A 13,498-nucleotide genomic window follows, 5' to 3' on the forward strand; every position below is an offset into this window, starting at 1 on the left:
CCTGTAGAAGGGGGACAGCTGCTCCTGGCTCCCCCACGGCTGCAGATCGGCTCCCAGCTCTTTTATACACTTAGCTAATACTGGACAACATTTTCAACAAAATATGCAAGTGAAGAGCTCAGGTGGCACCCAAAGGGTGTGCAGGCTCGGAGGCTCCCAGTGGGCTGGCGCCGCCATTAGCATTCTCCCTGGAATCAAAGCAGGAGGGGAAGGAGGGGAGGAATCCTTCCTCTCCTTCCCCACTTCACTACTTGGCCACTTTGTGGTGCACAGGATCTCTGGCTCTCACTCAAGGTCACACAAGCCTGGGAGCGGAAGGGAGCAGCAGCCAGTCCAGGTTACCAATCAGACAGAGAGCTGTACGGTATTTGTTGCACCATGGGGTTGGGGATGGTCCCCAGCATCAGGGATTGAACACAGTGAAGCTGCTAGCACAAACAGGGCCTGTCCATTTCCAACATCTATTACAGAAGGCACACTGGACGCCAGGTTGGCAGCAGTGCCAAGGGGCCAGCTCCCATGGCTACAAAGGAAGGAGGTACTTACGGCAACTCTCCTCATCCGAGCCATCTTTGCAGTCCGTATCGCCGTCACAGAACCAGTGCTCAGCTATGCAGCTGCCATCACTGCAGCGGAATTCCTTCTCCGAACATTTCCTCATGTCTGCAGGCCAGAGACAGCAGTACCATCAAAGCCCAGGTCCCCCAGGGCACCCAAAGATGCCTGTGCCACCCACTGAATCCCCCAGGGCATCCAAACACACCCATGCCCTCTGGTGCCTGGGCACACCATCAGTGCTCATTCTTATTAGCACTGAGTGTTGGATTAAAAAGGAATCCTCAAGAATTCAGAGCTCTGTGTCAAGAAACAACAGGTCCCAGCAAATGATGGGCAAATGACAGCAGGCTGAGCTGCTGCTTGGAAAAGAAGCCCACAGCCTCAGATCCCAAACAGTAATCCTGGTAAGCATCTCCCTAGCTGCCCATCTCAGGCAAGCCAAGTGTGTGGCATTACCATGCTTTAGGAGATCACTAGCACCCAGTGGATTGGAGCGTATGCAAGCCTCTTGGTAAGTAGCTGTCCAAGGCCGACCACGCAGGCACCCCATTAATGGCATTCACACGGTCATGCCACTCACCACACTGCTCATCGCTGTTGTCACCACAGTCGTTGTCACCGTCACAGTGCCACAGGCTGCGGATGCAATATCCATTCTGACACGAGAACTCATCCTCCTCACACTCTCGTGGTGCTACAAGGATACAGCTGAGAGTGAGATGAAGACAAGCAGATTTGCCTTACAGAGCCAAGTCTTTGGCCCAGCACAAAAGGGCCCTTTGGAACAATGCCCTCCAAGGGGGTGCCACCACGATGGGGCACTTGTCCCCCACCACCACAGGGCAATATGCGGTGGGGGTTAGAGAGAGCCAAAGTCAGCACAGTGTTCCAGAAGAGAATCTCCTCCATGCCAAGCCTGGGCACTGAATCCCAAACTCTGCAGCCCCGAGAACATGCCCACCCTGTGTTAAGGCTGTTTCCCAGCCCAACAGCAGGCTCGAATGATCCCTGCCTGGACAAAAGGCAACACTGGCTCCTTTCTAAAGGAATAAATAAGTTTCATCACTATGAAAACAGGCACACATTGCTCAAACTGCAGCTTTACGTCCCTGCCATGGCCATGCCAAACCTGCCCTCTCAGGAGGGGAGATGCTGAGGGGAAGCAGGAGAAAAAGCAACCCTAAGCATCAAAGCACACATGCTCAAGCACGGTCTTGGCTTCAGGTGCCAGAGAAGCCAGTCCTGTGTCACATCAGCATTCTGCTCTGCAGGGGATAAGGCTGCTTCTCACCAATACTTCCCTCTTGTGTGTTATCCCCATACAGGAGCAGAAGCTTGCTGCTGGGTCCTGCACATAATATTGGTTTGCTAGGTCTCCTGTTTCCCCTAGATTTGCTGATATGTAACAGTCATGAGGAAGGGTCCCTCTCAGCAACACCAAATTTGGGCTCAGATTTCCCATTAAAATTGCCACCCCTGCCTTGCCGCTCTGCTGTCCCAAGGTGGGTTAGGGAATGGATCTGGAAAATACTGCCTTAAATGACCAAACACCTGCACCCCAAATCTATGGACATCCCAATCTCTGCCCAGAGGAATGTCCATGTGAGCTGGCCCTGATTAATGAGCTTTATGGATTGAGAAAGGCATGGAAAAGAACATTGAAAGCTAGGCTTAGTTCTCCCATCCAAACTGTCACACAAAATCTTCAACCCACAGAGCCTAATTCCCCACCCACCCCAGTCTATATAAGGGGCAGAGATTAGGGTGTAGCCCTCATTAAATAGCTAGAGTCCCCTGGTGAGCATTGCGGGGGCTGAAAATGGCACTACGTGGGCATGAGTTAAGCTCTGCAGTTGTTTGGGTGGTGGAAGGAGGTCACCAAGAGCTCGGGGAGTGGGCTCAAGAGCACATACACATGGAGCACCCTGCACACTCCTCCTTCATTCAGCGTGCCCAGGGAGAAATGTGCGTCAAGTAGTTGAGAGCACTGGCCAGGCAGCACATGGTTTAGCTTCTGGCACCAGCCCTAATGTCAGGTGCAGCTCCAGAGAGCCATTGTTGATGTGCGCTGCAGGAAAAGCTGGATCTCTGGCACATGCGAACAGTCACTGAGATGGGAGCAATGAGGCAACCATGGAGAGGGAGGGGCACTTCAATCACTGACAGCTTTTACTTACAAAAGACTTCCCCAAGTAACCCCTGTCCCCAGCACAGAAGGGAGAGGGCGGAGCTGCAAGGGATCAGGTATGTTTCCATTCAAATTCCATGGACGACGTTACTGGCATGACACCAGCTGTAGGTGCTGCCAGATCTAGTGTGGTACAGGCAGGGCTCTTTTGAGGCTGGTCTAAGGCTCTCTCATGTGGTGCCAGGTTGCCATGTCTCAGGGCAACGGGGCTACTGGCCAAGCCAATGTCCCTGCAAAACTCTCCTCGGAGAAGCTGTTTGCAGGGAGAGGACCCTGAGGATGGCCCCACACAGCAGCGGAGTCAGACAGTGGAACCTGAGGCCACAGGAAATCAGCCAGACAAACAGTTTAGTGGGATTTAGCAGGGGTTAGGCATTTCCATGAACAAGGAGCACGTGAGCAGCTCGGCTCACTGTGAAGCTTGGGGAAGTGCTTCATGGGACATTAACTAGCAGGCTGCAGGGCATAAACTGTTCTCCAGCTGGGACCGGGAAGCATCCCCTCCCCCAGGATAAAGAGCCACACAACTGACTGGCCAGGTGCAGTGGGGGAGGGTCACCCTCATCTAAGGCATCAGGTACTGGCCTCTGCTAGATGCAGCATGCGGAATTATGTGGGCCATGGGTCTGATTGAGGAGAAAAACTCCCATGTCAACCAAGTTAACACTGGTTAACTGTTTGGGTGCTAGCTTCCCAGAGGCCTAGAAAGCCAATGTGGCACCTATCCTTTCAGCAGCAACTCACTCTCCCCTGGAAGGGTTAACTTACGGCAGTCCTGTTCATCAGAATCATCTTCACAATCATTGTCTCCATCACAGACCCAGGAGCGCCGGATACACTTCCCATTGTCACAATGGAAATCCAAGGACGAGCAAGTAGGCAGCACTGAACACAGGAGAAAGGAGACAACTCACTATGTGCCTGCAGTAGAGTTCCCGTAACAACCATTTCCCCATTCCCACTAGCACTGAGGGGTGCTGCATCATCACAGGAGCACCGACCATCCCAATACTGGGGCCCAGTCACAACGCCCCATTCAGCTCCTTCTCCCTTTCCCATCTCCTACTCAAGGCAACTCTCCCCAGCCTGGTCCCCTCCCTGTAGTTTCATTTCCTTCCTGATGTTCAAAAGAGAGTTAGCAACATAAAAATGTATCTCAAATCTTCCCTCAGGTCCTCCTGTCCTCCCTTGTCCATTACACTGCAAGCTGTTCAGGACAGCAGCTGTCAGAAGTGATGCTGTTGAGTAGTGGGGTTTATGAGGCACCTGTCCAGCCTCTCATAGTGCGTGGGGGATAAGGGAACTCTCCCAATGGGGTGTTGTTTCAAGGGCTCATAAGAAGGAGCTGAAGGCAGCAGCACACTGGCTGAAGACACTCCACTCTGTCCCAGACACAGTATATGGCAGAATCCAGGCATTGTAGGAAGGAGCAGGAGAATGGAGGGGACTCCTTTATGAGTACAGTGAGTAGCAACAAAGGGGAGCTGCTGGACTGTGGCTTCAAAGGGGCCTGTGAGCATCCACAAGGCTGGAATTTGAGGGAGAGCATAAGCCCAACCCTGCCCTACCCTCGCAGATGAGAGGAACACTCAGCCCTGGGAGATTCATGCTTTCAAGTGCTGCCAGCTGCTGTGGGAAGGAGGCAGCACAGGGCTCTGCTCCTGACAGGTGTTCTCCAAAGAACAATGTTACCTTAATGATACAAAGAGGAGCAAAGAAGGGAAAGGCTGGGTCTCAAATGCTTTCATCCCAGCCCAGCCTGCTGATAGCATGTCCCAGCTGTCAGCAACCAGGCCAGTGCTGCTCTACTAGGCTCATTGCCCCTCCCCCGCCTAACAGGTTGGGTGGTGGGGTGAATATGGCAGCAACACAATAGACAAGGGAAGGGGCATATTTCCCTGTGGGCTAAAGAGAACATACTGGATGGCCACACTTTCCACTTTCCCAGCCCCCTCAATCCTCCGGTCCCCCACAGCTCAGAATTGCTGCCAACATCCTGTGTACCCTGTGCAGATTAGACCGAGGCACCCCAAGGGCATTCCTACTTAATATGACCTACTTGGGACCATAACAGGATTCAACTCAGCATGGGACAGCACCTCCTGGAGCTTCACAGAACCCGCAGAGAAAGTGCCTGCACCCCTGGTTCCACTAGCTTCACTAACCCTCCTAAAAGGCCTCTCTCTAAGACCCAGCATTCTTCCTTCTCAGCCAGGATATTAGGGACCTCGGCCCAGAAGTGTGCATGGCTCTGTGCTGTAGGTGGAAAATGGCAAAGAACCAAGTGCCAGTCCCAGAGAGCTCCCAAGTTGACAGCACAAAGATGCAAGAGGCCTAGGGCCTGCTCCGCCTCACACACAGACACACAGTTCCCCCTTCCTAAGGGCAACTTCAAGTCCTTTTGCTGGGTTTTTTCTCTGCTTCGTGCACCCTGGGAGAGGACTCATCTCCTAACACAGGGCACCTCTAAACCCCTCCCCAGTTCCTCAGTGTGTAGTCCCTTTGCATCTCAGCCTGTTTGTCACCCTTTTGTAGCTAAGGTATTCTAAGGCACCTAGCACCATTTAAGTGCTGAGTGTGGTTCTTTGACTCCCATTTGGGGCTCCCACTTTCCATCCCACTCTTACTCTCTTAAACGAGGTAATCATTACAACACGGTTTTACCTTTCATCATCATCATATACTGCAATTCTAGCTCTTCCAGCGGATAGTGCCATTCCAAGGAGGAAACCGAAATGAACAGTTCCCCCTCCCATCATAGCAAAAGCTACATGAGATGGCTGGCGAGGCAAAGGGCTGGAAGCCAAGAGGACATGAACTCTAATCCTGCCACAGCCAATGACTGGTCTTAAAGATCCTTTGTAACTAAACAAAGGTTGTAAGGTACAATACAATTTTACAGAAGTTTAGGGGACTCAAAACAAGACACAAGAACTTTCAGAATTAATATTTCATCCACCTATTTAGAGTGATGCATACAGATATAAGTAGGTGCAATCAGCTGAAATTAAAAGGGTAGAAGTAGGCCAAATATGAAGAAAAACTTCCTGGCAATGAGATGTCTCCGGGTGTAGAACATTCTCCCCAGAGAAGGAGCAGATGCCCCACCACACAGAGCATTTAAAACAGCATTGGATAAATCCCTATAGAATCCTACAGTGGCCCGAGGGAGACAGACTGGAGGATCCAAAAGGCCTTTTCCATTTTTACTGCCTAGGACTCTATAAAGACCTGTGTTCAAATCACACTGAGCCCTTTTGACTACATCTACACAGCCCACAGCAATGAGTCTCAGAGTCCAGGACTCAGGCTATGGAATGAAAAATAGCTGTGTAAACGTGGTGGCTCAGCCCAGGCACTGAAGCCCACCCCTCTCCCAAGGATTCCGAGCCCTAATGTCTTCACAGCTATTTTTAGCACCGTAGCACAAATCCGAGTCTATTGACCCAAGCTCTGAGTCTTACTGCCGCTGGTTGCCGCTCTCTGTGTGGACGTACCCTCCCACCTGTCTGAGGCCTGGAAGGAGATGAAGGCATGCACACATGACTCTAAGGTCACACATCAGAGACTCAACAGAGGAGCAGGTTTCTAGCTGCTGGTTCATTTTCTTAGAGCATGTGCTCCCTCGAGAGAGGGTGCGCACCTGCACCAGCCTCCTCCTAGAGGATCCCAATGCCGAATGAACATGGAGACTGGATTTCCCCTCCTGACCCAGGGCAGGAACGAGGGGCCACATCCTCCTCCCCAAACTTTACTTCCAAACACACCAAACAGGAAGTGCAAGTTCTTGGAACTAGAGAGACAAGACAAGCGCATAGCTCTGCCCTCTCTCCCCTCAGTGCAGCCTCTGTAGACTGCACACAGACCAGACCCTTCCTGGCCTCAGCTGCAGTCTCAAGACTAAAAACATCCCCCCTCCCCACACACACACACACAGCATGTGCATTACTGTCTGCGCTCCCCAATCCCAGCATGACTAATCACCAAAGGGCTGTGCAGGAGCCGCCTGGAAGGGAATTTGCATACTGAATCTCCAGGGAAGAATTTTCAGGCTCCCAGAGGTTTAGGCCATTAGCACTGGTTCAGATCTGATACCAACATCCCATTGAACTCCATGAGGTAACTGCACAAAATGAAATTCCACCCCTACAAGGAACAGTTCAGCCAATTTCATACTCTCCTTAAATATGAAAAATAAGCTTCAGGAACAAGGAAAGAGAAAAAATGACACACAGAGAAACTGCTACATGCAAAGAAGGACCCACTGCTGCCCCAGCAAACAAGGGTGTCTGCCAGTCCAGACGACAGCAGGGTGCAGATAGAATCCCCTCTTCCACAAGAGCCCCCTGTAAAGAAACCCAAAATGAGGCTGATGAATGAAGGCTGAAGTTTCACAGAACATAGGAATTGCCTGCCCAGACCAGACCGCTAGTGTCCAGCTAGTCCAGTACCCTGGGCTGGGGGGGGGCTTAGCTAACCCACATTAGCTAACTTGGATTTCAAACAGCAGCGAAGACACTGCAACTCAACTTTTCACTCAGGTTAGCAGCTTGAGTGCAAGCCTAAAAACGGAGTTGCCATATCTTCAGCGCTCTTTTAACCTGAGTTAGCCAACACTAATACTAGCTAGCTAACCCAAGTTAAGAACACTTTTTTTTTTCCCCCAAATATAGCCTCTGCATTTCAAACTTTCCATACAGTTAAAGTTTATTTTAGAGTGTTATTCCATTGTTAAGACAATTCTGGACAAAAAGGCACTACTTCTTAAAGCACTGGCTCTCAACTTTTCCAGACTACTGTACCACTTTCAGGAGTCTGATTTGTCTTGCATACCCCCAAGTTACATCTCACTTAAAAACTACTTGCTAACAAATTCAGACATAAAAATACAGAAGTGTCACAGCACACTATTACTCAAAAATTGCTTACTTTCTCATTTTTATCATATCATTATAAAATAAAGCAACTGGAATATGAATATTGTACTAACATTTCAGTGTTTAGTATGTAGAGCAGTATAAACAAGTCATTGTCTGTATGAAATTTTAGTTTGTGCTGATTTCACTAGTACTTTTTATGTAGCCTGTTGTAAAACTATGCAACTATCTAGATGAGTTGATGTACCTCCTGAAAGACCTCTGCATACCCCCAGGGGTATCCATACCCTTGGTTGAGAACCATTGTCTCAGAGGACTCATTTTTAATTAATTTTAACTCAAACAAATGGATTTACTCTGTAAAAAATTCATTCTGTACTCCTAGAGAAAGTGCTCTCGTTTTGGGGAGGGTACACTGCGTTCTTTATACATAATCAAGAGCTAATTCCAGCTTTAAGTGTAAAACTCAACTTGTACATAAGCATGCAGCTGCAGCTGGCACCTCTACAATACCTCTGTCATAGTCCATGTTATTAGTTTCCTCACTAACCTACCCTCCTGTTAGACAGTTTCATGAAACCTTTTCCACTCAGATGAGGGTACAGGACAATCCAGGATAAACAGCAACAAATCCCCTCTAAACCCTCCTACTGGCAGAGAGAGTCACCAAGGCACAGTGGGATAGTGGTTAGAGGACTGAAAATCGGGATCCCTGGCTTGCCTTCCCAGCTTTGACACTGACTGTTATGTGACCTTGGGAGAGTCTCTCACTTCTATGTATCTCGGTTTCCCCACCTGTGAAATGATAGATGATATTTACCCACCCCTGGGAGGTGCAAGGTTTAAATAGGAACATTTATAGACATTTTTCTGCACCAGTGGATAGAGCTCTGCATGGATACAAATTTTGTATCTACATCGCATCCGCGATCCGCAAAAATGATCCGCAGATATCCGCAGATTTGCAGGGTTTTAAATATAAAATTTGGATCTGCATCCATTCGCAATCTGCAAAAATGGTTTGTGGCTACCAAGTGGATATCCACGGATTTGCAGGGCTCTGGAAACTAACGAAGACAGGACAAATATTTTCACCACCTATTCATAGCAGGTAAATAACATGGTAGTAAACATACCTAAACCCAATCTACCCATGCCCTTCCATTACTGGTGATACAAGCACAGAAAATCCTCTTACATTTTCCTAGTGTGTTTAATGCTGAGAAGAACAAAGAGTGAGGTAGCAGAAGGGGAGATGCAGGATGCAACAGTAACAAGTGCAGGGGATTGAGGAGAGTGGACCAGCTCCTGACCCCTAGTTAAGAGAAGAGATACCTAGTAGGAAACAAGGGTTAGGATGGGGCTCTCAGAGAGGAACTAAACTGGCCAAGGATCAAACACAAGAAGAGCACAATCTGTCTACTGCCCTGACGAAGAGAAAAAAGCCCTTTGAACTACTGACCACTTCCTTGTACTTTTCCTTATTGCACAATCACACAGGAAAACATCCAAGATTTCAGCAGAGCTCTGTCTACCATAGGCCTGCTTGTACCCACTACCAGAGCTACTTTTTATGGTCACGGGGGAAAAAAGTCACGAAAGATGAACAGCCTGAATCATGTCCCACAGTCCTTGGAACATTCCAGCCCTGCTGTGTGCTGTGGCAGAGATCGTCTGGCACCCAGGAAAGCAAGTGCCTCGCAACCCTTACCAGACCCCAGGGTGTTTGGGGTGACACCAAGAACAAGAGATTCCTCTTTATATTCTTCACAGACTCTACATTAACACTTCTTAACACTATCACCAGGCTGGGTTTGAGCCTCACAAACAACTCACCATGCTGTTTTCCAGCTGAGAGTACTTCACACAGGTCTGTTCCACAGGCAGAGGCCAGGGACATGGCCTTTGTTAGTTGCTGATGCTTACCTAGCTAAAGGAAACCAGCAGAATGTGCAGGAGGCCCAAAATAGAGGGTGGAGTCCCTTAATCCAGCCTTGAGGAGAAATCAGGTTGCTCAGCAAGGGCCACTGCATTTTACTATTGTTTCTCCAGAAGCCAAAATAGAAAACACTCCTTCCAGCGGTATCACTGAATTCTACGTTCAAATGTACTGTCAGAAAATCTGGACTCCCCCATGAGCTGTGCAAAGGTCAGAGAGAAATAGAAAGGGACCACCACCTGCAACCAGCACCAAATTCTTTGTGAGCCTGAAGTGGCAAGGACTGGTGCCTAGGAGCACCGTATCTTCTATGATGTGGTTTGTCTCATAGTTTCATAGATATGAATTAAACCAACTTCAAAGCCAAAATCCGCAAAGTAGGGCAGATGAGGGACTGGTATCTCTTCAGGGGCAGAGTTAATGTAGGTTGTGGACTTTAAGCTGAATTTCCAGACTTTCAAAGATTGGGGTTTCTTTTAAGTTTAACCTGAACTCTTAAATTCCTGACTTTTGAGTGATGGTTATGTGGTTTGTGGAGTGTTTGTTTTTTTTATTTTCACTAACTACAGCAAAAGGCTCCTGTGAGGATTTTTACCCTTAGCATCACCTCACAATTTTGATCTGGGACAGATTAATTTAACAGTTTCACACACAGCCCAGTTGTGATAGGTGAGAAGAGATACAGAGCCCAGGAGAATGTCTCAAACAAAATGTGTTCACACTCATGTGGCTCAAGAGAAGCTGTCTGCACTTCCTACTGGGTTCAGAGCCGTGGACTTTTATCCCACTTTCAGTAACCTTGGACAAAAGAGTAACCAGTCCCCCACTCCCCTTAAGTCCAGAAAATGTTGCACAATAGGATGCCAGGCCAAGCAAGTAAGTCCCTGTCCCAAAGAGCCAACGGTTCAAAGGCAGAACAGGGCCAATACAAGAACAGGTGGAGTATGTTCATCAGAGCAGGAAGACTCCATGCAAAAGGGGACAGCTGGGATGGAGCAAGGCAAATCTTTTGGGGAAAGGCCAGTTTGTCAAAGCAGAGGCTGAATCTACTCAGTTGTCCTCCCATCCCTGCCTCATAAGTGGGACCCACATCTATAAAGACAGACATTAACATTCCCAGTGACTGGAAAAGGGCCAGGTGCACTTGCAAGTGAATGCAGACATGAAGATCTGTCTTCTGCCTATGCTCTGCTTTGGTTAGGGACAATCCCAGGCAGCTCTGTTGGCACAAGGTGTGTAGGCAGCTGAGCTGCTCTGGCTCGTGTAGCAAGTGGTTCCAAAACAGATGCTTTCATGGAGCCAAAGAGCTGACACCCGAAAGTCTATGAAGCTAGCATGACAGCTGCGAGGGTGCTTATTACTAATATTACTACAGCACTTTGGCTTGTAAACATGATCCAGAGTAGGAAGCAAACATGATATGGATTAAATGGCTCCCATAATAGCAGGGGTTCAGCTTTGGGAGGGAAGCAGTCCCTGCCACAGAGAGGTAGGCAGAGAATACATATGCTGGCAGAGGGAAGTTTCTCCTTGCCCCGGCCATTACTGATAATCCTGAGGGCCAGGGGAAGACCCTGTGCAAGTCAGATACACTCTGATGCAATAAAACTGAGCAAGTCCTCTGGGAAGCCTGGTAGGGGCTGGAGCAAAAGAAGGAGGGTAACAACATGGAGACATAGGGAGGGTGACTGACCAGAAACCATGCAAACTTGCTTCATAGCTGGCAATGGAGATTTAGAGGCTACTCCAAGGCCTTTACTCACTGGAGCATTCCTTCTCCAAATATAGAGGAAAAACTCTATACACCCACATGCACACTTTCATTTGGGGTGGGAGTGAGATTTCCCGCTTCTGGGAGAAGATTTGACAGAGGAGGTTGGTAGCCACCATGGTTAGACTGGGAGCTGAAAACCTGAGATATTCCCCACTCTTAAAGGAAGAAGTGTTCTTCTCTGTGTGTCCCTCTCCTGCATCCACTTTGGGCTGGCGCATCGGCTTTCATTGTTGCATGTGTTGCTCTCTTGTTTGCCTTCCATTTCAAGCCCTCCCCACATGACAATTAGAATTTCACCACTTCAAAGGAGTGGACAAATGGCACTAATGTAGAATTAGTTAACAGCAATTAGCTAGCTCAATTACTCCAGCATATACACCACTTTATGGACACAGACTCAGACACAGGCCCTGCCTTAAAGAGTAGAGACCTTGGGTCTGGGTCACTGTCTGCCTTTGGGGTTTTGAGTTCTAAAGTCCCCACAATCCCCTTCCTCCCAGGAGGTGGCCATGGTTGTCTCACCAGCTCATAAACATTACTTCATTGCTTGGCCAGAGGAGGAGCTAGAGCACCATACATTGCTGAAGGATCCTCTCTGCACTTTCTTTTCCGTCTCAGGTGGGAATATAAAGTGGCTACGCAGAATTAGATTCATGGGCCAGAATAGATCATATGACTCATTCCAGTTTGAATCCTAGCTCCATGGTTTTCAAGGAATCTCAGTGGTGCCTTAACTGGGCAAGGAATCTCAATGGTGCCTTAACTGGGCAATGGTGCCTTTAACTTCTGCAAGGGAGGTGTGCAATCCTACCCTACGGCCTGATACTTATGCCAGTAAAAGCTACCTGAGAATTCAGGAGCTCTAGACGTGGTGAAAATGAGCAGACAGAAAACAGGGCAAGTCTAGAATGAGTGAGGAGAGCTGGAAGCACACAGGATCCAACAGGGGGAGGAGGCAATAGCTGGAACTCTAACTGGGACAACATATGGATGTTGAAGAAGCTGAATGAGCAGTGAGAAGAGTTAAGCAAAGAAAGGGTTGGGCTGTGATGGCACTGCTCCTAAAGGCGCTTTGCAAAGGGCTTGTGAGAACTCAACAATGTCAGACGTCTCTGGGAAAACTCTAATAGCCAGGCTCGGAGAGAAATTCAGCATGATTGGCTTTAGCAGGGAATTTTCAGGCCCCATCATTGGCAGGCAGAGTGGGAGATTAATAAAGATACCAGTCATCTGCACCCCACTACACAAGGCTGTCCTGGCCCTTATAGGCTGGTAATATCACACAGCATGATGCATGTTCTACAGCCTCTCATACAACACAGCAGCCTTAATGAGGTAGAAGTGTTCTGAGTGCCTCTCTAAGCCTGGCTACTGGGAATGGTCACATAGTCCTGGGCTTGGAGGGTTCTTTTAAAGTCCTTTCTGACAGTCACCAACTCCTCAGCTCCAGCATCTAGCATCTGCTTTGCCTTCCTTCCCTCCAGATCATTGCTCCAGCTCACAGTCGGGATAGTGCCAGAAGAATTATTTTCCTTTATTTATCCTGTTACCTTATAGGTATTTATAGAGACAGCTCATTTTCCAAACCCCTCCCCTCAAGTCACTTTTCTACCCTGTATAAATTTAGCTCCTTCCACCTCCTCTCCCATTTTATGTTTTGTTACCCTTCTTTGCATGCTCTAGCAGTTTCTCTCTCTCCTTCTAAATGGTGGAGACCAAAACTACACACAATAGTCTAGCAGCAGGGGGTCTAATCATTCCTGTCTCAGACTTGCTGTTTTCATGACAGCTGCCCCCCAGTTTGCAGCTGTGTTATCTCCCATCCCTGGATGTAAAGGGTCAGTCACTCAGACCGATTCATGTTGGTGCTTAAAATTCCCAGGCTTTCTAGGTCATTTGGTTCTCTGCTTCTGCTCTGTGTATTTCTTCTTCTTCCCAATCATATGGAGGTCAGCCAATCTGATCACAGATCAATTTTCCACCCCTCCCCAATTTAAGTGGCTTCCCACTCACTTGTGTGAAGCCCAAGTAGACCCTCTCTCCTTTATTTCCCTGATGGCTCAGTAAGTGCACTGGAGGCCAGCAAGACCAATTTTCAAAATCAGCCCAGGGTGCTTGATTATCAGATCCTTTTCCCCAAATATTCCTGCCTCAACTCCCCC

General features: G+C 48.6%; 1 protein-coding gene across 1 annotated transcript in view; it reads right to left on the minus strand.

Annotated features, from left to right (window-relative positions):
- The window catches only part of LRP4 (LDL receptor related protein 4), a 101,710-nt gene that overhangs the window by 38,485 nt on the left and 49,727 nt on the right, over positions 1-13,498 (minus strand). Inside the window, exons 3-5 of the mRNA XM_067558085.1 lie at positions 3,515-3,631; positions 1,139-1,252; positions 547-663 (exon numbers count right to left, since the gene is read on the minus strand). Coding sequence (XP_067414186.1) covers positions 547-663; positions 1,139-1,252; positions 3,515-3,631 — 348 coding nt within the window. The remainder of the gene's footprint in view (positions 1-546; positions 664-1,138; positions 1,253-3,514; positions 3,632-13,498) is intronic.

Source organism: Emydura macquarii, unplaced genomic scaffold (genome assembly GCF_026122565.2).
Source record: "Emydura macquarii macquarii isolate MOO-44397 ecotype Brisbane River unplaced genomic scaffold, CSIRO-AGI_Emac_v2 contig_1876, whole genome shotgun sequence".
In the NCBI taxonomy this organism is placed as follows: domain Eukaryota; kingdom Metazoa; phylum Chordata; order Testudines; family Chelidae; genus Emydura; species Emydura macquarii.